The following is a 26,141-nucleotide window of genomic DNA, read 5'->3' as shown; positions in this document are numbered from 1 at the left end:
CAACATCTTTTTCCTTTATATACCTTCTATTTCCTTTTCCCATGAGAATAAAAGAATTTTTTTTTTGAAAGCCCACTTTAAACGATATACAGTGAAAGTGGGTTGAGATCGTGGAGAGGCAAGAAGGGAGAGAAAGTGTGGAGAGAAAAGGGAGAGAAAGCAGAAAGAACGCTGCTGATAGGCGGGACCAGCTGAGATGGAGATAAACCCTAGTGAGAAATGGGGCTGGGAGCGGGAGGGAGAGAGAGAGACATGGCCTTCCAAGGAGCAGATATCGTTTTAAGCTGGCTGGACTGAGAAAAATGTCCCCATAAAGGAGCCATGCCTGAAATAAGGGGTGTAGCCATAGCATGACGGGAGAGAGGGAGGAGGAAAAGGGTGAGACCAGAGTTGAGTGCCTCGGGGGTGGGGCCAGGGCTGGGTGGAGGCGGGGCGGGAAAGGGAGGGGAGTGGTTGGGACTAGAGGGCGGAGTCCCGAGAAGAGGCGGCGGGGGAAGCTACAGAGAGGAAGGTGGGCCGGGAGGCGGGATGGGCGGTGAAGAGGCCCAGCCTCGCGGAGGAGGCGGGCTGAGACGTGGAGTGGATGAGAAGGGGCCGGAAGGGGGTGGCCGCCGGTCCGGCCCCGCCCCGGGGCCGCCTCCCCGCGGGTTCCGTTGGCTGTGGCGGCAGCTGAAGCTGTGGCGGCTGGGGCCGCGGGGCGGGCGTAAGATGGCGACAGCGGCGGCGGGAGCCCTGGGCCTGCTGTGGGGCTGGCTGTGGAGCGAGCGCTTCTGGCTGCCCCAGAACGTGAGCTGGGCTAACTTCGAGGGGCAGGGCGACGGCTACGGCTACCCGCGGGCCCGGCACATCCTCTCGGTGTTCCCACTGGCGGCGGGAGTGTTCTCCGTGAGGCTGCTCTTCGAGCGGTGAGAGCCCGCGGGCGAGCGGTGCGAAGGGCCGGGGGCGCGGGCTGGTGAAGCCGGTCCAAGGCGAAAGACCGAGGTCCGGGACCGGAAGACGAATTGCAGGAAAGCCCGGAAGCAGGGGCCTGGGAGAGTCCGGGCCGCGCGGGAGATGCTCGGGAGGGTGGCCGCGGTGGTCGTGGAGCCTAGGTAAAGACAGGGAGTTTGGGGCTTGGTCATTAAAAGTGTGAGAGTCGCAGGGGACGCTGGACCCATTTAGTTGTAGAGCCCGGAGGTCACTTGCGGGGGTGTCTCATAGGCCTCTCCCCAACCTTCAAGGATTCTGCAGACCAGGAAACAGGTTGAATGTGAGCTGCGACCGAGAACCCGAGGCGGGAAACAAGAAAGGGCTAAGGGAACCAGAACTAGTTGGGGCCGTCAAGAGCCAAGCTGAAAGGAGCGGGTTCATGGGAAGCTAAGATTTGTGAGGGCACTTTAGTTTCTGGGAATTGAGAGGCACGGGATTAGTTAGGCCCTAAGCCTTGGTTCGTCAGCTCATGGACGTGTGTGTGTGTTTGTGTGTGTGTGTTTCAGTAAAGTTGTACCAGAGCTCGTAGGAGTAGAAATCTGGCAGGGTGTGGTGGAGCCTGAGGTTTCCAGAGCGCGAAAAGGTGTCAAATGAGTTGCAGAAAGGGCCTTGGAGGCCTGAAATGGGAGGAGGAGTGATCACACTGAAAGGATGGACAGCCTTAGGGCTTGTAAGCCTGCTGTGTTGAGCCAGCTTCTCAGCGACCATGTGTTCTTGACAGAAGTGTTTTCACTTTTCTTTGAGCGGCTCCTGACTGCTAAGATAAAGATACTCACTGAGGACTTGATGTGGTGGTGATTTTACAGTGTGAACTTGTAGCTGTGGGTGATTTTGATCAACCCTACTCACCCCGCCTGGAAAGGTGACTTTTTACATAGGTCTCAGGTAATGAGGGTGGAACTTTGACATCTTTCTTTCTTTTGGCCAGTATCTAGAGCAATAATGCCCTTTCGAGGATGGGCATATATTGCAGATAGACTACTCTGTTACTGTCTGAAAAATTAATATTAATCTGTTTTGGATTACTTTTTTGCCCACTATTTCTGACACAAAAATGTGTTATGTGAAAAAAAAAATGTGTTATGTGTTACCCACCATCCATCCGTTTATTCACAGTGTTTATGTATTTTCATCAGAGTGCTCTACCAAAGGTTTAAGTGTAAAAATAAAGATTCTTTTAACTGAAGCAATTGAAGCCAAAAGAACCAAATGCCTTTTCTGGGTCCTCGGCAACTTAGCATTACAATTCTTTAAGTATAGTCATTATATTAAGTGTTCCTGAGGTGGAGGCACAAACCACTTGTCCCTCTTAGGAGTAAACTAGGTCCAGGTACCCTCCATCATAGCATCTGTGTATGAGAGCTGAAAAAAAAAAGAGAAAGTATAATGACCAAAAAGGAAATACACAGTTCAGGAAAGAAAAAAAAAAGTTCATCATCCTAGGCAAAAGATTCTCTGCTTTTCATATAAATGTTTAACAATATGGAAGTTTTCCCCAAGTTAGTGGTAAGAGGAGATAACTTGTTGCTTATAAACACTGATTTTATATAAACTTGGATATATATTCAAATTTCCAAAGAGTTTCCCCAGGTGACTGTGAAGACTTACATATCCCCTGGCACCGCCACTGGAAAGGATCCTTTTTACCTGCGGGAATTCTATCCGAATGTTTCTATGGTGCTCCAGTGTCAGGGGAGAAGGGATGGGTGGGAATACTGATGTGAGAGCATTCTAGTATGGTATTTCTTGGATAGTAAGAATAGGTACCTTGTTCATCTCATGTTTGATCTTAGGAAAGTTTAACCCTAGCCACATTCTTGGTATTTTGTTTCTCTTTAAGATCTAACCACTTTAGTTAGCAATAGAATTTACAGCTAAAGTACTGGATCAGTCTCTTTCCTACGTTTTCTTCTTTCTCAAGTCCTACTTAGTTTCTAAAAATGATTCATATGATAACCATAGGCTGTAAGAGCTAGAACTCCAGCTTCCTTTTATATAAACAGTAAACTTAAGGCTTAGAAACATTTTCAGCTTTTCACATGTTGCATACTCACCTGAAGGAGGAGGTGGAACCAAGATTCAGATTGTTTTTCTCAGCCCCATTCTCCTTCCGCTGTACTATATGGCCACTTTAAACTTCCCTTCGAGAATTAAGATTTAATACTGCTGTTCCTAGTATTCTAGGATTTGGAGAACAGATCCATGTTCATCTTATTCTTGGTTAATATAATGTGTTTGACTTGAACTTTGCATTTGTTGCTTCAAATTGTCCGGCATATTTTAATGTCTTACACTATGCACTTTGATAAATTATCTCTGTTTTAAGAATATCCTAAAGAATAAATAGAGTTTATAGTTTATTCTTACTTTTTCTTCTCATCAGCTACACAGAGCGTTTATTTTTTTAAGTTCCCACATTCCCTGGAGAGCTGCAGCCTCATCTGATAGGGATGATTTGAAAGCCACCTGACCATAAATAAAGTGTATCTAGCCATTTCACTAAAGAACTGCAGATGGTAGATTATGTCCTACCCAAGAATAGAGGCTTTCCTTTGTGGGCCTCTGCTGAGTGGTTGTATTGTGGTGGCTTGCACCTTGTAAAATACCTTAGATGTGGCATGTGGTCAGTAAATACTGATTGAATGTTTGAGAAGGATCCACCCTCATCTACTCAGATACCCAGAGGAGTAAACAGAATCTAGATCTTCAGCATGCAATAGATGTTTGTCTTGACTGAGAGAGACGAAACTAATTCCTTTTTTCCTTAAATTTCACCATACTATATTTGCATGTTGGGCACCTTTCTGTGGTTTCTTTTTTCTCCCCACTACCCATGCACACACTCATGCCACCCTTTTATCCTATCAAAAGAGAGATAAACTCTTTCACCTGTTCTTTAAAACTTGTTATAATATTATGTTAATGATTGAGACTTGAGAGAATGAATAGTCCAAGCTAGGTCTGGCATGTTCATAAATTGGATCTTTTTTTTTTTTTTTTTCATAAATTGGATCTTAAAGGTAAAATTGTTTGAAATTTAATGTCTACATAGTCCCTGAGCACTTGTTCCTTGGGTTCAAATATGAGCTTGAGACTTAATATTGATATCATCAGAGCTACATAGGGGTCATTTATTTTGAATATGGTATTGCAGTAGGAGCTTTATGTTGCCAGAGATAATTGTTTTGTAAATTATACAGAAGATAGATTATACCTCTCCTTGCTGCTCATTTATTATTCCAATCCCCTTTTCTCTTGTTACCTCCAAGGCAACCTCACTGGCATATTGAGAAAGGAGCTTTCTCAATACCATTCTGTGGCACAGGGCACTAAATAGACTCATGTATAGTCCTGTCTTGTAACTAGAAACAAAAGCAGTGACTCTTGTGTGTGTGTGCGCGCATGCGCGTGTTTATACACATTTTTTAGCCACTCATTTCATCTTCCTCTTGTAAGCCTGGCTGCCTCTGCTGTATACTGCCTTTTCTTTTTTCTTTCCCCCATTCTTCTCCACTTCCTTTGAGTGGAGGAAGAACTTTTCCTCTTTCTAGCAGACCTGCTGCCTTCCTTCTAGGTCCATGTCATGTTCCAACATTGTGACGCAGAATTGGTCCTCCAGACTGGAGAGGTACTTTGGGAAGAATGGATACAGCTGCTGACTAGGTTGTAAGGGAGACTGCCCATTCCACTGCATTCCTAAAGATATTCTTTTGGGCTTTATTGAATTGTAAATCAGGTTTACAGATCCAGCAGAGTGAGATTGAAAAAGCCTATGTAACTCTGCCCTTATCTGAGAATCTGCCTCCTATTAAGCTCCAGATAATCAGAAGCCTTTCTCTCTTGGAAGACTTTCCCCAGCCCTTTCTGTGCAGTGGGTGTTGAAGTTCTGCAGACAACCCTGAATACTGTCACGACTAAGGTCAGGTTCCTGGTGACAGTATATTCATCACAGAAAAGAAACACGTCAGATATTTTTGCCTTAGCCACTTCCTGAGTCAGAAAACTAGGGTCTCCTAGATGGGTAAAGAAGAAATTAATGAAGAGGCGGCATCAAGGGAAGTCTGTACCTTTCCTCTAGAGTGGGAAGGGGAGCTGTACCTATTTTGACTTTCTCATCAGAGATAGTTTTAGGCAGATAAAGCTGCCTTCTAAAGAATTCACTGAGTTTTGGGCTCTTGTACTTAAATCTACTCCTACTTTATCTTTGGGAAAGTTAATTGGGATGTTACTGCGAAAGGAGTTAACCATAGTCACTTTTAACTAACAAAAAAAAATCTGAAACCAGTTTTCCTAGATATGAAGAATTCTCTGTGAATTACCTACTGCTGTGGTTTCCAGTATAGTGGCCACCAGCTAGTACAATAGCTACTAGCTTTGAGGGGTTTCAGATGCAACTGGTCAGCATTAAGATGTGATCTAATTATAAAATACACACCAAATTTTGAAGACTTAGTGCAGGAGAAAAAAAAAAGAATGTAAAATACCTCAATTTTTAGCACTGATTGCATATTGACATGATCATCTTTTGGATATATCGAGTTAAACAAAGTATATTTTCAAAATTAATTTCACCTGTTTCTTTACTTTTTTTAAAGTGGCTGTTAGAAGATTTTAAATTATTTCTGTTGACACAGTGATTTCTGCTGACAACACATTATTTCTGTTGACCAGTGTTGATGATAGTCATTCAAACAAGTATTAATAATCAAGAAGAGAATTTTAATATAGATTCACATTTGATTCAATTTTCTAGCACCAGAACGTGATTTGTCCTGGGTTTATTGGGCCAAACTTAAACAATGGGGCTTTCTTAAAAAAAAAAAAAAAATTTATAGTAATGGATTTTTTTGAATGTAAATCTTCTTCTGAATGAGTTAAATAGGTATAGTCTGTTTTGAGTCATTGTTGCATTCTAGCCAAATATTGCTTTAGAGTTGTTTTTTATATATCACCTCAATCAGAGTAGTTAATGTGTAAACAAACAAGTTTGTCAAGTACATGAAGTGCTACACAGCCCTGATAAGGCAATAAGAATAACCACACTATTATATTCTTCTCAAAACTATGGAGTTTCTTAAAAAGGGTATTACTTATAGTCTGTAGCTCTGGGTTAGTGTCAGCATTTGTAAGAAGTCTCAATTATAGGCACATAGGGTCTCAAACTAAATCACATTATTGTGGTTGTGTTTAATACTTCTTGGGGGAAGTCTCCAGTTACAGAATGAAATTAGTTAATTTCAATTTCTACTGATTCTCCAGAAATCAGTGACCTCTGACATGGAGCTGGTAGGTTATCTTATGACTCAGGAGGACAGGTGGCACATTTCCTTGAAACACTTTACCTTTTTAGTTGAGAATTAAATTTTTACCCATTTGTTCATCTGTTCATTCTTCAATGATTATGTATTGAGAACTTAGTGTATATCAGATATCAAACTGTGTGCCAAGAGTGAAAAAGTAAGTCATAGTGCCTGCCTGCAGGAAGAGAACAAGAAAAACAGTGGTTAAAATAGAGTAATGAGTGTGTGCACAGGATTAAGTCATGGGAGTTTGGAAGAGGTGGACATGGTTCCTTTTAACATTATTAACTGAAATATAGGCTTAATGTCCCACAAGCACTTGTTTCTTGAATTATGAAGGATGGTAAAAACTTCTTAAGAAAGAGCCTTTTGTTAACTGTTATCTAACCCACTCCAGTATTTTTGCCTAGAGAATCCCATGGACAGAGGAGCCTGGCAGGCTACAGTCCATGGGGTCACAAAAAGTTGGACACAATTGAGCAACTAATACTAATACTACTAATCTATCTATTATTTGGCATGCATTTGTGTTTCTGGTTTAAGCAAATTAAGTAGTATAATTCAGTTCAGTTTAGTTCAGTCACTCAGTCGTGTCCGACTCTTAGCGACCCCATGAATCGCAGCACGCCAGGCCTCCCTGTCCATCACCAACTCCCAGAGTTCACCCAGACTCATGTCCATCGAATTAAGTGATGCCATCCAGCCATCTCATCCTCTGTCGCCCTCTTCTCCTCCTGCCCGCAATCCCTCCCAGCATGAGAGTCTTTTCCAATGAGTCAACTCTCGCATGAGGTGGCCAAAGTACTGGAGTTTCAGCTTTAGCATCAGTCCTTCCAAAGAAATCCCAGGGCTGATCTCCTTCAGAATGGACTGGTTGGATCTCCTTGCAGTCCAAGGGACTCTCAAGAGTCTTCTCCAACACCACAGTTCAAAAGCATCAATTCTTCGGCGCTCAGCCTTCTTCACAGTCCAACTCTTACATCCATACATGACCACTGGAAAAATCATAGCCTTGACTAGACGGACCTTTGTTGGCAAAGTAATGTCTCTGCTTTTGAATATGCTATCTAGGTTAGTCATAACTTTTCTTCCAAGGAGTAAGCGTCTTTTAATTTCATGGCTGCAGTCACCATCTGCAGTGATTTTGGAGCCCAAAAAAATAAAGTCTGACACTATTTCCACTGTTTCCCCATCTATTTGCCATGAAGTGATGGGACCAGATGCCATGATCTTCGTTTTCTGAATGTTGAGCTTTAAACCAACTTTTTCACTCTCCTCTTTCACTTTCACCAAGAGGCTTTTTAGTTCCTCTTCACTTTCTGCCACAAGGGTGGTGTCATCTGCATATCTGAGGTTTTGATATTTCTCCCGGCAATGTTGATTCCAGCTTGCGCTTCTTCCAGCCCAGCGTTCATCCACTTAAAAAAGGTGAATATGTTTAATGAAATAAAACATATGTACATAGTTGGAAAAGGAAGAGTTATGAAACAGTGAGAGTCTTAGGGAACTGCAGCTGTTCTCCAGATGATGAAGTGGTATAGTAGGAGACATGGGTTTGATCCCTGGTTCGGGAAGATCCCCTCGAGAAGGAAATGACAATCCATTCCAGTATTCTTGTCAGGAAAATCCCATGGACAGAGTAGCCTTGTGGGCTACAGTCCATGGGGTCGCAGAGTTGGACATAGCTGAGCAAGAACACACTCACTGACACACAGCAGTTCTCCAGCAATATTTTGAGAACTGCTGCTCTATAAAATATTCATTAGCTACTCTATAATAAAACTACAACTTAGTCTTAAATTAGTTTGTGTTAGTGAAACATTTTAATATATACTCTAAGTAATTCTTAATCTCGAGACTTATTTCCTTCATAATAAGGTGTATAAGTAGAATGTTGATCCTTCTTTTCTCATGACAGTACCAAGTAGGTTCATCCAATTGCACAGTTATTAATCATCTTAATTCTTATAGATCTAAGTGAAGCTAACTGATGGCAATGGGAGTGAAGAATAGTCTGGTATAATCCAGTATATGCCTTGTGGTGGCTTAGGATAGTATATGTCATAAAGGTTTTCTTTTTTGTAGTTTGTTTCTGCTTTGTTTTAAGAGCAAATTGGCCAATTAAAAAAAAAAAAAAAGTCCTTAAAAAACCTGCAAAGATTACTTGTGCATGGACCATGCAAGAAATTTTGGATTTGGTGGTATAGGCATCCCTGAGAAGTGCAGTACCTCGTACACAGCAAGCACATATATGTGCTTGCATAGCAAATCCTGTCCTCTTAAGAATTTACTCAGAAAAATACACTGATATGGATGCATATGTTTAGGGAATATACAAAATAATATATGGCTAGGAGTCAACTGCATGTAAATGAATAAATAGTATAATTTAGAAATTTGTAAATCTTTTGTTCTCAGCATTATTTTTTTTTTTTACTCTTAAAAACTGTTTGAGGATCCCAAAAAGGTTTTCTAAATGTGGGTTACATATACCTATCAATGTTTTCATATTTGAAATCAAAATTGAGAAATTTAAGAGATATACTTATTATTTCATTAAAAATAACAAAGATAAGCCTATTACATTAACATAAATAACATATTTTTGAAAGATAATTTTCCAGACAAAAAAAATTCAGTGAGAAGAACATTGGTTTTATAATTTTGCAGATCTCTTTGATGTCTAGCTTAGTAGAAGATAGCTGAATTTTCCTCTCTGGCTTCTACATTCAATTCCTTGTAATATGTTGGTTTGGTTGAAGTATATAAGTAAAAGCTGACTTTACACAGATGTTATTGGAAAGGGAAAGTATTTCATCTTTGCTGTTATGCCAAAACACAAGAAAGGTTGGTTGCATTGTGGAATCCGAAACCATATCATTGAGCTTTTCATTCAGGTTAAAATCCACCAGTCTGTCATACACTTTGTATGGATGTCATGTATTGGTCACGTGAAAAAATACTGGTTCCCTAAGTTATACAAATCTTTTAAATGTACATTTCATAATATGGTACTAATAAAAATCATATAGTTAATCTCATTCTAACAGTCTCATTAGAAAAGCCTTGAAGTATGTATTGGGATGTTGTCGAGCTCAAAGGCAGATATGAATTCTCTAAAATTCAAACTGTCACTTAAAAGCTTGAATTTTACCAATGGAAAGAATGTTTGTTTTTGTTTAAGTAACAGGCTCTTTTCATTCACTTTTAAGAAAATGTATCTTAAGTACGCAGGTCCTGAATAACCTTAGTTTTTCTGTCAGTCATTCTTGTGGGTAAAAATGGTGTTCTTTGAAAAAAGTGATTTAGTTGAACATACAATTCAGTCAAACAAGTGCATTTCGTTGAGACAGCCATATCCCTCGGTATGCAGTAAAAGTGCTTTCTGTGTACTTCCCATCTTATCGCAGACTACTTTTTTTAAAATGTACCCAAGGATTGGCTTTAAAAAAAAAAAATTTTGTTTATTTATTTGGCTACTCTGAGTTTTAGTTGTGGTATGTGGAGTCTTTGATCTTCTTGTGGCATGCAAAAAAATCCCATGCAGCATGTGGGATCTAGTTCCCTGACCAGGGATTGAACCTGGGCCCCATGTTTTGGGAACATGGAGTCTTAGCCACTGAACCACCAGGGAAGTCCCAAGAGTAGGCATTTAATAAAATTAATCATTTGTATTGCTTCATCAAGGGCATGCTTTAGTGAAACTGGCATCGTTGTTAACCAAGAGGCTATAGCACGAAAGAATATAGTAATTACTCCTACAGTTGGCTGCCACTGCTTTGATTTGTGTTCAGGTTCTGTAAGTGTATCCACCATTGCTCTTTTTGCATGATCGTTGCAAATGTCAACACCATAACAAAGGCGAATAATGTCTTAATAGTATTAGGAAAACAGTTTTGATTTTATGGGCCCCCAGAGTGTATCTCAGGGGTGCTCTGTGAACCATACAGACTGTCTGCCATAATTGACTCAGATCACCCAGGATGAGTGTATAGAATAAAGTAAGAATCTGCATGGAACCCTGAGGAAACTGTTTTTGGAAAAGGCAGGCTTCTCAGGTGGCTCAGTGTGATAAAGTATCTGTCTGCCAAGCAGGAGATGCAGCTTCAATCCCCGGGTCAGGAAGATTTCCTGGAGAAGGAAGTGGCAACCCACTCCAGTATTCTTGCTTGGGAAATCCTGTAGACAGAGGAGCCTGGCCGGCTATAGTCCACAGGGTCGTAGAAGAACTGGACAGGACTTAGCAACTAAGGGCTTCCCTTATGGCTCAGCAGTAAAGAATTCACGTGCCAAGCAGGAGATGTGAGTTCGATCCCTGGGTTGGGAAGATCTCTGGAAGAGGAAATGGCAACACATTCCAATATTCCTGCCTGGAAAAAATCCCATGGACAGAGCAGCCTAGCGGGCTACAGCCTATGGTCACAAAGAGTTGGACACAGCTGAGCACAAGCTACCTTTAGCAACTGAAAAACAACGAAAAGGAAGAAGAAACCCAAAAGAAGATGAGGTATGATAGCCATATAGTATTTGATCGTATCAGTGCATACATGTGGACATCACCTCCTGGGAAGAGGGGTAGCCGCCCAGATGCAGGCGGTGAGGAGCCAGCAAGGTGAGGCGATTTGCCTGCATTGGCAGGTGGATGGATTCTTTACCACATAGCCAACTGGGAAGCCCCTGAAAATATCAGTAGTTAGCATTTACTAAGTACTCACTTTGTCCCAGCCACCATTCTAAGTACTGAACATTAAATCTTCATAGTAACTTTATGAAGTAGTTAGATAGTGTTGTTATTCCTCATTTACAGATGAAAAAACTGAAACAACCAGAAAAGTAAATAACTTCTCCAAAGTGCATAGCACATTGTCCAAACTAGCAGTGCATACTAAAAAATCTAGTTCTACTGGGAAAAGTGTGACAGAAAGGAAGCTAAGAGAAAAGAGCATTTCAAGGGGGAGAGCATGCTCAATAACGTCAAATGGCACTGAGTCGTCAGGTAAGATACGGGCCTGAAAAGTATCTGTTTGATTTCACAGTAAGATCATTAATGACTTTGGCAAGAGCAGCTTCAGTGGAGTAATATGGACTGAAGCCAGATGAGAGACACAGGAGGGTTCAGGAATGAGTAGGAGTTAGAAGAGAAGTCATGAGGAGAGAACTTTTTCAAGAACTTTCTTTGTGAGATGGTGAGAGCCAAAGGCTGTGAGGGACAGGAAGAGCTGTTTTAGGTTGGGAAAACTTGAGCATATTCAAGGTCTGAGAAGAAACAAGTAGAGAACAAAGCTGAAAATAATAGGAAAAAAAGAGGACTAAATAGAATGAAATTTCTGATCAGGAAGAGAATGGATCTAAAGCACAGGGATATTAGTTTTAGATAAAGTGGTTCTGTTGCACTAAGGGAAGATATTCCTTTCTCTTCTTAGTCAAGATTTGTGAGAGAGCCCTAGCTATTTCCACTTCTTTTTTTCTCTTCTTTATATTTTTACTGCTCTAACTCACTCCTGTCCTTTAGAGTCTCCATTTCACTGGAATTTATTTGGTGAAGGTTATCACAGGTCTCCAAATTGCCAAATCCAGTGGATACTGAAATTCTTGTCTTACTTGATCTCTGCCTCATTTGACACGACTCCCCCTCTGACCTTCCCACCACCTAAATTCACCTTTTATGTTGTGTTTCCTAGTATTCTTACCTTCGTTCTCTTTTTAGTTTATATTCCTTTCTTATGCAGTCAATCCACCCTCATAATTTTAGCTACCACCTGTATTCTCATTCTCTCTCTTCTTTCTCATATCTTTGTGTATATGTTATCTTAAGCCCCCTTTTCCAGGTTTATTTGCCTTACCAGACTGTTGCATTTCAGTGTTCCACAAGTACTTCAAATTCAGTATACAGACAACTCATCTTTCACTCCTAAATTTGCTTTTCTTATCTTATTCTCTACTTGGTTGAGGCATCATAATCAACTTAGTTTCCCAATCTGGAAACATAGAAGGCACCCTTGATTTTTCATTTTTCTTTTGATCCTTATATCTACCCAGTCACCAAGTTCTATCAGTTTCACTTTCTTGCCATCTCTTGGGTTGAATCCAACCTTGCCTTTCGATTTCTGTAGCCTTAGTTCAGTGCTTCATTACATCTAGCATGGATTTTTTACAATAGCCTAAAATCTTTTCAGTGACTCTCCATCAACTGTTCAAGCTTCACATAACATGTAAGGCACCTGTGATCTGGCCCCTAACTGCTTGTATAGTTTTTCTCCTATCTGTCACCACCCCCACTCCCAATCTGCACACTGCATAGTTTTCTAAGCCCTTTCTTATCTCTTCTTTAGCACATGCTATTCCCTCTGCCTGAGTATCTTTTTACTTTCTCCTTCCCTTTCAACTCTACAGAAGCTGCTCAAATTTTTTATGTGATTGGTTTATTAAGAATTCAATTGTAGGGAATTCCCTGGCAGTCCAGCGGTTAGAACTCTGCTGTATTTTCACAGCTGAGAGTGTGGGTTTAGTCCCTGATCAGAGAATCCCACAAACCAAGTGGCGTGGCCAGAAAGAGAGGAAGGAAAGATGGAAGGAAGGAAAAAGCATTCAGTTGTAAAGGGGAAGGACTTTCTGAATTTGTTTTCTATCAGTTCAGTTCAGTTCAGTTCAGTTGCTCAGTCGTGTCCAACTCTTTGTGACCCCATGAATTGCAGCACACCAGGCCTCCCTGTCCATCACCAACTCCCGGAGTTCACTCAGACTCATGTCCATTGAGTCAGTGATGCCATCCAGCCATCTCATCCTCTGTCGTCCCCTTCTCCTCCTGCCCCCAATCCCTCCCAGCATCAGAGTCTTTTCCAATGAGTCAACTCTTCACATGAGGTGGCCAAAGTACTGGAGTTTCAGCTTTAGCATCAGTCCTTCCAAAGAAATCCCAGGGCTGATCTCCTTTAGAATGGACTGGTTGGATCTCCTTGCAGTCCAAGGGACTCTCAAGAGTCTTCTCCAACACCACAGTTCAAAAGCATCAATTCTTCAGTGCTCAGCCTTCTTCACAGTCCAAGTCTCACATCCATACATGACCACAGGAAAAACCACAGCCTTGACTAGACGGACCTTTGTTGGCAAAGTAATGTCTCTGCTTTTGAATATGCTATCTAGATTGGACATGACTTTCCTTCCAAGGAATAAGCGTCTTTTAATTTCATGGCTGCAGTCACCATCTGCAGTGATTTTGGAGCCCCCAAAAATAAAGTCTGACACTGTTTCCACTGTTTCCCCATCTATTTCCCATGAAGTGATGGGACCGGATGCCATGATCTTTGTTTTCTGAATGTTTTCTATGGGTCTATACATTTACCTTTAAATATCTCAGTTTTCATCTCTCCGTGTGTGTGTGTGTGTGTGTGTGTGTGTGTAAGATGGATGGGGGCAGCATTCAGGTTCAAAATATTTACTCAGTACTCTTCATTTAATGATATGCCATCTTCATCAGTCTGTATAAGACCTTTCTCTTTTTATTGTATTTTTCCTGTCTTCATCTTGTTGTCTATTTCAGTTTCTTTGATGGTTATTTTTCTTTTTTATATATCAGTTTTGACATTTTTGTATTTTTCCAGAATTGATCTAAGCCAGTGCTTCCCAACTCAATCATGTTGCTGCACACATAGAAAATAATATGTGCATGCACAATGGGTACACGAGACCAAAGGCTACAGACAGGGTTTCTGGCTACCATCCACCCATGGACCACCCTGAGAGCTGAGAGCAACATCTTGACATAAGCATAGCCCATCTAGGGGCTTTCCTGGTGGCTCACTGGTAAAGAATCCGCCTGCCAGTGCGGGAGACACAGGTTGGATCTCTAATCTGGGAGGACCCCACATGCCGAGGAGCAGCTGAGCCCATGTAGCACAAGTATTCAGCCTGTGGTCTAGAGCCCAGAAACCACAACTCTTGAGCCCACTGCTGCAACTACTGAAGCCCATGCACTCTAGAATCTGTGCTCTGCAACAAGAGAAGCCACCACAGTGAGAAGCCTGAGCACTGCAACAAAGAGTAGCCCCCACTCACCACAACTAGAGAAAAGCCCAAGCAGCAGCAAAGACCCAGCACAGCTATAAATAAAATAAATAAATATTTTTAAAAGTAAATGAGCCTTAAAAAAGAAAAAAGTATAGTCCATCTGTGTTACCTGCCATGATACATTAGTTGAGAAACTCAATCTAGACTTTCAAATATATTTGTATATAGTTCATATTCGTCAATGATGTTGCAGTGGGTCAAAAAGAATTGTTGGTCTAGCTCTTGTCTTTAGTATGTAAGAGCAAAGTGGTGAGTAATTTCATCTTAAATTAACCCAGGCTTAGGTCAGCTGCTACCATGTATCTGGAGGGCAAGAAAGGGGCAGAATGAAATGATCTCTATGGAGCAGAATAGATATATTACAATCAGGATTTGGATCACTAGACTCATGTTCCTGGTGTGGCAGGTGGAAAGGAGGAGTTTGCCACTGTAGACCACTAAATGCCTACTTACTCAGATCTTCAGGCAAAGGGCAGTCTAGTCTTCAAATTATTTAAAACTTGGGCAACAGATTGATCTTGGACTGAACAAAAAAAAATCACAAGATAAGTTTGAGTTCTCTATGTTATCCAGGACAGTAGTTTTCAACTAGTATATCAGTACTCCTTTACACTATTAAAAATGATCAAGAACCCTAGAGTTTTTATTTATATGGATAATAACTATCAATATGTACCATTTTAGAAATTTTAAAAAATTTTTAAGTATTTACTCATTTGCTTATAAATAACAATATATAGTATTGGTAATGTTAACTAATGCTTTATGAAAACTTATTCAGCACTTTCCCAAAACAACAACAAAAAAGTGAAAATAGTATTATTTTACATTTTTGAGTCTCTTTGGCATCTAGCAGCTGTATTCTCATCACTTCTGCCTTCAGTCTCTTGCTATGTGTCATGTAAGCTGTGGAAATTTTCACTGTACACTTATAAGAGAATGAGAGAGAAATGAACTGTTATGAAACTATAGAATTATTATGAGAATAATTTTGACCTTGCAGAGCAGAGTTCCTGAAAAATGTCGCAAGTGTCCAGGCACACTTTGAGAAGTGCTGGTCTAGCAGAAATGATGAATGCTAATTCTAGGTTCTTTGGAATTAGACCAACCTAGATACCTATTTTCTGTTATTCTAAATGCCAGGTAAGTGATGCGGAATGAATGCATGACTAGTATTTGTTTTGTTCAAATTTCTGATTTGAAATGTTTTTTTGTTTGTTTGTTTGTTTTTGGCTGTGCCATGGAGCATGTGGGATCTTAGTTCCCCAACCAGAGGTCAAACCCGTACCCTCTGCAGTGAAAGTGTGGAGTTTTAACCACCAGGGAAGTCCCCTGTTTTTAATTTTTTTTAACACAGGAAAAGTTATTTTTCTATCATAATTCCTTATTGTGGGTTTTATGCTTCATGCTTTGGCACAATATCAGTGCCCAATAAATATTTTGTCAAATAAGTAGATTTTCTTAAAGTCTGTCCAGCTGTCACTGACTTGATGCCAGTAGCTCTGCGTCTTTCATTGAACTCTGAACTAATGAGGACAGGATGTGAGCTTATGACAGCTCTAGGATAGTAAGTCTGCTTCAAGGTCTAGATAATAAAGCAGTTATCTTGGCTTCGCCTAAGTGATCAGGGTACAAACCTGTCCCTGTTGTGTGAAAGAGGATTTCCTGCTCTTTTCACTTTTTCGAGATACCATCAGGGAGTACCCAGACCAAACTGTTTTTAGTAAAAATAATAATAGCTGCCTTTAATGAATGTTTACAAAGTGTCAGGTACTGGGTAGGCATACATGATGGTCCGTATAGTCAAAGCTATGGTTTTTCCAGTAGTCATGTATGGGTGTGAGAGTTGGACCATAAAGCTGAACACTGAAAATTGATGCTTTTGAACTGTGGTGTTGGAAAAGACTCTTGAGGGTCCCTTGGACTGCAAGATAAATCCTAAAGGAGATCAGTCCTGAATATTCATTGAAAAGACTGGTGCTGAAGCTGAAGCTCCAATACTTTGGCCACCTAATGGGACGACTCATTGGAAAAGACCCTGATCCTGGGAAAGATTGAAGGTGGGAGAAGGGGACGACAGAGGGAGATGGTTGGATAGCATCACCAATTCGATGGACAGGAGTATGAGCAAGCTCTGGGAATTGGTGATGGACAGGGAATCCTGGTGTGCTGCAGTCTATGGGGCCGCAAAGAATCAGATATGACTGAGCTCTACTGTAACTGTGTCATTTCATCTTTAAAATAACCCTGTGGAGCAGATATTATCATCCTCATTCTGTAGGTAACTTTCATGAAGTCTATTAGCTGGTAAAATCTGCCTAGCCCCAGGGCCTTTAATCTCCTGACTGAAGGAAGAGGCCTGCTTCAGGGAATAAGAATAGGAATTGGAAAGACTGTTTTTTTGTTCTCAGGTCTACTTCTTCATTCAGAGAGATGATTCAGTGCTTTTATCTCAGATATGATATAGCACCAACTCAACAACAAAGAATGGCTACCTTTTTTTTGGCCACACCATGCAGCTTGTGGGATCTTAGTTCCCCAACCAGGGATTGAACCCACCCAAGGAATTCCACTTCTTGCAGTGGAAACGTGAAGTTCTAAGCACTGGACTGCCAGGGAAGTCTCAAGTATGGCTGCCTGAAGTAATTACCCTTTTGGGTACTGATCAGTGCTGGGTCCAAACTGAGCTCCAACAGCAAGGGTGGAATTTGCTACACCTATCACTCAGTATGCAATTGTTGAGCATAGAACCTTGATAAATACAAAAGCAGTATTCTCTGTCTTCTCAAGGAATTTAAACATGGGCAGGAGTTTAAAATATTTATACACAGAATTATATACCAGGAAGTATAAACTAATGTTTCTATTAGTATTGGTAGTTGAATAAAAGTTTTATACTACTTGTGTAAAAGAGAAGAATGGGTTACAGATGTGGATTACTTTGTGCTCTGAATCAGTGTTTCCCCATGTCTTAGGAACTTTGGTGATAAAGGTAAAAGAAGTTTTCACAGAGAAAGATAGTAAACAGAGCTTCTTATTTTCAGTCCCTCGCTTAGAGATAAATTCTGGATTTGAATGCAGTTAAATAAAATAGGTCAAGAGCCCTCCATCTTACACCTCCCAGTTAGTGTTTTCATCATACAACTCCCTAAGATGCTAAGAGAGCTAGAACTGGTTTTGACTTATTCTGAAAGTGATTACATAAAGCTTTTGTTAGAGCTGAGGCTCATAGAAATCTTTGGTTGTGGAAAAGAGGGAGATCTTTCTTAAAGAGCCAAGGAGAATCATTCCTCAATTTTCAAATCTAAAAGTTATAAATTAATTATAATCAATGATATCATCATGGATCTTAGGAAAAATCTTTGTCATCTCCTTTAGATGACAGAACCAAAACTCAATAATCAAGTGATTTGACCAAGTTTATGTGTCTTATTGGTAGATCTGGGACTAGAACTAAGTACTAATAAGTAATTTCTTTCTTACCACTCTCTGTAGTTTCTGGATTTTTTTTCTTCAGAGCTTCTAAAGTTCTAATTATTTCCATAGTCTTTTGATTAGGCAGGAAGGTGACCATGACCAAGGATATTTGTTTAGGAAGAGGTCAGCCTCAATTCTACTTTTCCCTCCAATTAAGATCTTAATGGTTTGATATAAGGAGAACTATCATTTATTAAGCACTTCCTTGTGTCAGGGTCTTTATATATGTTATATCATTGTACCTGCAAGATTCAAATAAAGTAGACCCGCTTCTAATGGGAATATGAATGAATCCCCTGGGAATCTTGTTAGTGCAGATCCTAATTTTGCTGGTATGAGATGGGGTTTGAAATTCTGCACTAAAAAGCTGCTAGGAAAAGCCAGTAATGCTATTTATCTGTTGGCCTTATGTTCAGTAGCAAGAATGTTGATATTATTTTCATCTTACAAATGAAAAAAAACTGAGGGTTCAGTTCAGTTCAGTCGAACCACAGCATGCCAGGCCTCCCTGTCCATCACCAGCTCCCGGAGTCCACCCAAACCCAGGTCCATTGAGTCAGTGATCCCATCCAACCATCTCATCCTCTGTCGTCCCCTTCTCCTCCTGCCCTCAGTCTTTCCCAGGATCAGGGTCTTTTTCAGTGAGTCAACTTTTCACATCAGGTGGCCAAAGTATTGGAGTTTCAGCTTCAACATTTGTCCTTCCAATGAACACCCAGGACTGATCTCCTTTAGGATGGACTGGTTGGATCTCCTTGCAGTCCAAGGGACTCTCAAGAGTCTTCTCCAACACCACAGGTCAAAAGCATCAATTCTTCTATCCTCAGCTTTCTTTATAATCCAACTGTCACACCCATACATGACCACTGGAAAAACCATAGCCTTGACTAGATGGACCTTTGTTGACAAAGTAATGTCTCTGCTTTTGAATATGCTGTCTAGGTTGGTCATAACTTTCCTTCCAAGGAGTAAGTGTCTTTTAATTTCATGACTGCAGTCACCATCTGCAGTGATTTTGGAGCCCAAAAAAATAAAGTCAGCCACTGTTTCCACTGTTTCCCCATCTATTTCCCATGAAGTGATGGGACCGGATGCCATGATCCTAGTTTTCTGAATGTTGAGCTTTAAGCTAACTTTTTCACTCTCCTCTTTCACTTTCATCAAGAGGCTCTTTAGTTCTTCTTCACTTTCTGCCATAAGGGTGGTGTCATCTGCATATCTGAGGTTACTGATATTTCTCCCAGCAATCTTGATTCCAGCTTGTGCTTCCTCCAGCCCAGCTTGATGTACTCTGCATATAAGTTAAATAAGCAGGGTGACAATATACAGCCTTGACGTAGTCCTTTTCCTATTTGGAACCAGTCTGTTGTTCCATGTCCAGAGGTTTAGCAAGATTAAATAAGTTGCCCAGGTTCATACAGGCAGTAAATGGTAGACTAATGATTTGATCTAGGTCTTTCTTACTCTAAAGCTCAAAATGTGATAAAGGGAACCAGGGAAAAATGGAGAGAGAGCTTATGTTCTAATATTTCTTAAACAGGTCACTTCTCAAGTGAATCAATGGCAGAATTCAGGATTAAATCAAAAAGTTCTGGCTCCTTGCCAAGTGTTTCCCCCTTTCCCTCTTATCAGTCCCCTAATCAGAATTTTTGCTTAATGCTTAGCAAACAATTTTTAGAATTGGCTTTTGGGTTTTCTCCATTACAGGTTTATTGCCAAACCCTGTGCACTCCATGTTGGCATCCAGGACAGTGGTCCTTATCAGGCACAACCTAATGCTATCCTTGAAAAGGTGTTCATGTCTATTACTAAGGTAAGTGGGCAAAAAAAAAAAAAAACACAGGAAGATTTTTGTTAGGGTTCATCCCCCATAGGGCATGGGAGGATAGAGAGCAAGTATTTCCAAGGCTAAGGATAGGATGGGATGATCTTTCACATTTGGATAGTCCATAGAGCTATTAGGAGAACTTTATCCACTCAAGGAAATACCTTTGGGCTAGGATACCTTAAATAATTCAAAATTACATACATTGGAGATTTAGGCCTAGCAGTCACCACCACCCCTACTCCCCAAGACACACATCATATTTTGATTTTGTTTTTCCCTGCTTCAGCTCTTGTCATTACCTAGTTGCATAATCAAGATAGAGATGGTACTGATAGCCTTTACAGGTTGGATTTTTGTGTTTTTTTTTTAATTGAAGGATAAATACTTCACAGAATTGTGTTGGTTTCTGCCAAATATCAACATGAATCAGCCATAGGTATACATACGTCCCTTCCCTCTTAAACCTCCCTTCCAGGTTGGGTTTTTAATATTTTTTTTTTTACTCACTTGGGCTAGAGGGAGAAAACCAAATAGCTATGTGTATAGGGGAATGGTAAAGGTTCTTGATGTGTAAAATAGTACTTCTTACATAAAAATGACTTTGGGGATGAAACCTGGAAAGAAAAACATTACTTAAGTCACTGTAGTTATTACCCCTCTGCCACTCAGCTTGTCAAAGGGCTTTAATGAGTAGATTTGAAGAAAAAGCAATGTTCTGACTCTGGTCATACGTCTACAGTATCCTGATGAGAAAAGGCTGGAGGGCCTGTCAAAGCAACTAGACTGGGATGTCCGGAAAATCCAATGCTGGTTTCGCCATCGGAGGAATCAGGACAAGCCCCCAACGCTCACTAAATTTTGTGAAAGCATGTAGGTGTATGGAAGGAGGTGGGGAGTGAGGAGAAGGGTGGGGTATGACTGGACTAAGGTTTTCTTTTTGGAAATCACTTCTCCTCTTAGGATAATAGTCAATGGATGCAGAAGGCTAACTCTGTTATAGGCTGGAAAGAAGAGAACTGAAAGCTTGGTCACCCTTAGTTTCTTGGACATGCTTGTCTCTAAGCTAGCTGTAGTTGCATTTCGTTCACGTTTCCCAAAGAAATTGGGAATGAATTTCTCTGCTTTCACTTACGTAGGTAGATATGCACACCCTTGTATACCTTGGTAGAGATAGTTCCAGCTTGCTATAGGTTGACATTTTAATAGGAAGCATCCCTTTTCTGGACATGCTATAGTTCATTTCACTGGGTTTTTTACTGATTATCCTCTGGACACCAAGCACTATATCTCATTGTCATGCAAAAAAAAAAAATAGGCACTATCATCGGGGAGTCTGATATAAAAGAAAAGTTCACTGAAACCAGTATATATTTGTAGAAATCTATTTTTAAACAGAGGCTGGAAAATTTGTATCTCTTTGGCTTTTTAGGTAACTGTATATCATCAGTTTCTTACCAGTAAACTGTGTTATCCCCAAATGTGCAACCTTGAATTCTTTAGCTCACTTTCTTTTGAGTAATTGTTTGTCTAATTTCTACTCTTCACCCATCTAGGTGGAGATTCACTTTTTATTTATGTATATTCTGCTACGGAATTAGATTTCTCTGGTCGGTGAGTCTGAACTTTCTCTGGTTCTCTGTTGGGGTCTAATCATTCATGCATCCCTAGAGATAAGAGTTAAATACCTTTAGAGCTTTGTCCTCTACTCTCTTTTGTTTTTTCTTTTTTTTTTGTTTTTTCTTTGTGATGCCTAGAGCCCAGGTTTATAAGCTAAATAAATTGTCTTCTGTCTGGGGCCTGACATCAGTAACCTCATGACAGTTTCTCCTTAAATAATGCTAATAATAATAGTATTAATTAAATTGACATAGTACATGATGGTTTACAAGGCATTTGACAAAAGTCCTGTTCTTGCAAGGAGGAGACAGTTAAAGAAATGACATCAGTAACTCATTGAAGTAGGTATTATTCCTGCTTTGCAATTGATTATCAGAGTCAAAGAAGAATTTCAGGCTTTTTGATTCATGAGTCTTTTTTTTTCTTTCCTACTGTACCACAGTATTTTCCTCTAAATGCATAATTAAAGTTTCAAAATACGTGAAACATAAGGAAGCAGAACTGAAGGAAGGGAATAGACAATTACACAATCATATTTGGAGATTTTAACGCTCTTAATGATTGATTAAATCACTAGACAAAAAATTATCACTGAGCATGTAGAAGGTTTAAATAACAGTCCAACCAGTTTGGCCTAATTGACATTCATAGGACACCACACCAGCAGCTGAAGGATATATATTATTTTCAAGTCCATGTAAAGGATCCATTAAGATAGACCATATGCTAAGCCATAAAATTAGTCTCAGCAAATTTTAAAATTTTGAAATCTTATAAAATATGTTCTCTGACCATAATGGAATTAAAACAGGAATCAAATCAATAATAATAAGATGTCTAGAAAATATTTGTAAGTTAAACAACTCTTCTGAATAACCCAAAGAGCAAATAAGAAATCACAAGGGAATTAGAAAATACTTTTAATTGAATGATGCTGAAAATACAGCATACCAAAGTTTGTGGTATGCAGCTAAAGAATACTTTTGAGGAAATTTATAACTTTAATTTGTTTATATTAGAAAAGAAGAAAACTTTAAAATAAATGATTAAGTTTTCACTTTAAGATCCAGAAAAAGAAGAGCAAAGTAAACCCAAAGTAAGTTAAAAGAAAGGAAAAAAAGAAGAGCAAAAATTGATGAAATAGGTATTAGAAAATAATAGAGAAAATTACAAAGGTTGGTTCTTTGAAAGTTTTAATTAAAATTGATAAACCTTTAGAAAAAAACAAGAAAACAAATTATCAGTATCAGGGAGAAAAAGAGGCTATCACTATAGGTCCTGTAGACATTGAAAGAATAGTAAGACCACATTATGAACAGTTTAATAGTAATAAATTCAACAACTTAGATCAAATGGACAACCCTCTTAAAGGACATAATTGAAACTCCATTGGAGATGATTGCTTTTGACTTTTGAATCTTTGGCACAGAGAGATCTCCTTTGATTATTAAATGAAATCACTGTCTTCCTGCCTCCCAATTTCCTATATATTCCAGGTTGTGATGTTTCCAAAAGCTATCCTAGCACTCTCTTTGCTCTTGTGTACAGTTTCTCTCATCTTAATAGCACTTTCTTGTTCTAGCAAAAAAGTATAATTGTTTATTTAGCCTTTAAGGATCCCTAAATTCTGTCTAGGGGGCTTCCATTTTCTTTCCCATCTCTTTGCCCAAAGTATAGAGAAAGAGGTAGATGGGCCAGGAGGGAATTCTGAAAACTGACTTGGATTATTTGTTTTCTCTTAGTCACCTTGGTTCTGGGACACCCGACAGTGCTGGCACAGTTACCCGTATCAGGTAAGACCTGAGCCTTTAAGACAGGGGCGTTGTGTGTGTGTGTGTGCGTGTGTAGGCTGGGGTTGGGGAGAGTGCATCACCAGTCCCAGGGCAGATAGAACATTCCCTTGAGATTCTTGAGGGATTAGGGACTGAGTCTCTTTGAGTCATATGTTCACAGTATGTATTTTTGGGGTCCCCACAGCAGTGAAATCTTGTGATCTGTTTGTTCCAGATATTCACCTTAATTGGGCTGGAAAGAAAAGCAGCTTCCTGGCACTTAATGAGGTGCTTTCTGGTTCAGGTGTCCCTTTTGAATCCCATAAGAGCATCTTGGTTCTAGTCTAAAGTAGAAAAATGTCAGGGGGTTGCTAACAGGGTGGAAGAAGGAAAGGCCTCGATGTATTTAATCCCCTGAAAATTGCCCAGAATTCTAGACATACTGATTTGATTGTGCTGTGTGTGTGTGTGTGTGTGTGTGTGTGTGTGTGTGTGTGTGTGTGCGTGCGCGTGCGCGCGCTTAGTTGCTTAGTCATGTCCTTGTTAACCGTGAAAGTCACTCAGTCCTGTCCAACTCTTTACCCAGGGATCAAACCCAGATCTCCCACATTGCAGGTGGATTCTTTACCAGCCCAAAGAAGACTGGAGTGAGTAGCCTATCCCTTCTCCAGCAGATCTTCCCAACCCAGGAATTGAACTGGGGTATCCTGCATTGCAGGCGGATTCTTTACCAGCTGAGCTACCAGGGAAGCCTATCTGATCTCTAAAAGATGAGCCAAAGATGTGTATGGGCTTCCCAGGTGGCGCTAGTGGTAAAGAACCTGCCTGCTAATGCAAGAGATATGAGATGTGGGTTCTATCCCTGGGTCAGGAAGATCCCCTGGAGAAGGGCATGGCAACCCACTCCAGTATCCTTGCCTAGAAAATCCCATGGACAGAGGAGCCTGGCAGGCTACAGTCCATAGGGCTGCAAAGAGTTGGACACGACTGAAGTGATTTAGCACACAAAGATGTATATGTGGAAGGGAAGAGTTTAAGTGTCAACACCAGTCCAAAGTCTGTTAGCTATTGCACATCTTGGAAGATGATGGAGAGGAAGAGTATTTAATAATCGGGGGTATGAGTTCGCTGACACAAAGAAAGCTGGGAACATGGAATGAGTCTTTGACTAGCTGGTATCCTCACTACTTTTTCTCTTCCAGCCTCTCACAAGTGGACTTTATTACTATTATATCATGGAATTGGCTTTCTATTGGTCTCTTATGTTTTCTCAGTTTACAGACATTAAAAGAAAGGTAAGGACGTTGGCTCCCTTAACACCCTGATTTATGGCACCCTCCTTTCCGGCAGCTACCATTATTGTCATTGTGATGGATTCTCTGTCCTGATTAGGACCACAAAAGAGGGTGAAAGTAGGTTCAGTGTGACTTTTAGCTCTTTGTAATGTTCTCAGAAGTGAGCCCTGACTAGTGAAGTATATTTGAGTCATTCAGGGCAGCCCAGGATGAAAACAGTTAACCAGCTAAGAAGCATACCCTTTTCTTTGTTTTTCTCCAAGGTTCTTACACATATAAAGCTCAAGAAACTAGTCTAAACTTAGGGATAGCAAGGCCTGATCCAGGAAAAGCTTCGATTCCAGAAAAACTTTTGCCATTAGTGACCCTTGTTCCCTCTCTGTTCTCTGTTCTTGGTGACCCCACTTACTTAAAAGAATGTCGGTTGGAAGGGGTTTTAGATGTTTTAGTTTACCCTTTTCTTGCTGTTGTTTAGGAAACAGATTCAGAGAAGTGAGTTGACTTGCCTACAGAATGGCAAAGTTGCAAATGACTTAAGTTTTTTGTAAGTATACAGAAAGGGCAGAATCTTCACCTTTTATTGGCATCCACCTGACATAATGCAATTCCAGCAGCTCTAACCCTAATCTGTCACTAACTCATGGTTATCTTTGGTAAGGAAAATCAGGGTTAGCACTTGTGGGAATGGATTGACATTAATCTGGCATATTAGTTGTTGTGTAACCTAGAAGCATGATATATAATTTAAATGCCTCTCACCCTCTTTTGGTTACTCAGGACAGTTACACACCCTCCTATGAAGACATAGGTCTCCTTATTAAAATTTCATTTTAATGCATGACATATATAAAAAGGTTTATAATATGTATGTAGGTTTTAAAACTTTCTAGAATGTGTACTTGTGAACTCATCCCCAACTCAAGAGCTAGAACGTGTGATTGTATCCATCCATATGGAGAGCATAGACTTTATATCCTTGCTTCTCTGATGCAATTTACCTGCCTCCTCCCACCCTCTATCCTTCACTGGGCTGAGAAGTATTTATTAGATATATGTAATAACTCAGGTATTTAGAGATTTCTCAGGGTCTAACCTTGTTATTTGAACCCAAGAGGAAATTAGAGCTTTAAATCTGAGAGCAGGAAGTGCTTGTAGTAAGATGGACTATTTAGCATTTCTCTGAAATGTTTTGGAATAGCTTCTCCTCTCCACAAACCTCCCCTTTCTCTTAGGTCCCTTTGGTTGAAATTCCCTTCATCAATGCAGAAGAGTCTTAGATACTCAAGGAATCTAGAGGTATAAGGCTTATATGCCTGACTACCACCTGGGAAATTATCTCCAGGTATCAGCTAAGCATCTGAAGTCTACATGTTCTGCAGCTACCAAAGAAAATTGCTCTTTTCTGTGTTTTGAGCTATAGATTGAGTGTAGATTATGGGTCAGTCACTGATGTAGATAGTTTTGGGTGAAATGTTAGGCAGCTTCCTAGGGGAGAATTGAAACAAAATGAAACTCAGAAGGGGTGGGATGAGGCCCTCTGAGAACAGTACAGGGCACTGAGTTGCATAGCAGTTCTTCGGCCTTGCCTTTACCTGCGTCTGCTATTTGCATTCCTTCCTAGGACTTCCTGATCATGTTTTTGCATCACCTGGCCACCATTGGGCTTATTACCTTCTCCTACATCAACAACATGGTTCGAGTGGGAACGCTGGTCTTGTGTCTACATGATGTCTCAGACTTCTTGCTGGAGGTAAGACCCCTCAATGACTCTTTCCTCACTAGTCCTCTTTACTTTTCTTCCTATCTGAGAACTGGC

At 40.3% G+C, this 26,141-nt stretch overlaps 1 protein-coding gene across 4 annotated transcripts in view; it reads left to right on the top strand.

The window, feature by feature from the left end:
• Window positions 1–335: 335 nt before the first annotated feature.
• The window catches only part of CERS5 (ceramide synthase 5), a 30,073-nt gene continuing 4,267 nt past the window's right edge, over window positions 336–26,141 (top strand). Inside the window, exons 1-7 of one of the 4 annotated variants that reach the window (XM_027542828.1) lie at window positions 336–511; window positions 19,521–19,626; window positions 20,381–20,511; window positions 21,195–21,252; window positions 23,001–23,051; window positions 24,233–24,325; window positions 25,947–26,075. In XM_027542828.1, coding sequence (XP_027398629.1) covers window positions 351–511; window positions 19,521–19,626; window positions 20,381–20,511; window positions 21,195–21,252; window positions 23,001–23,051; window positions 24,233–24,325; window positions 25,947–26,075 — 729 coding nt within the window. In that variant the 5' untranslated portion in view covers window positions 336–350. The other 3 variants (XM_027542827.1, XM_027542826.1, XM_027542829.1) reach the window with 3 other exon arrangements.

The sequence above is a fragment of the Bos indicus x Bos taurus genome, chromosome 5 (assembly GCF_003369695.1).
Source record: "Bos indicus x Bos taurus breed Angus x Brahman F1 hybrid chromosome 5, Bos_hybrid_MaternalHap_v2.0, whole genome shotgun sequence".
NCBI lineage: Eukaryota > Metazoa > Chordata > Mammalia > Artiodactyla > Bovidae > Bos > Bos indicus x Bos taurus.
This window is presented reverse-complemented; position numbering and strand designations above follow the sequence as displayed.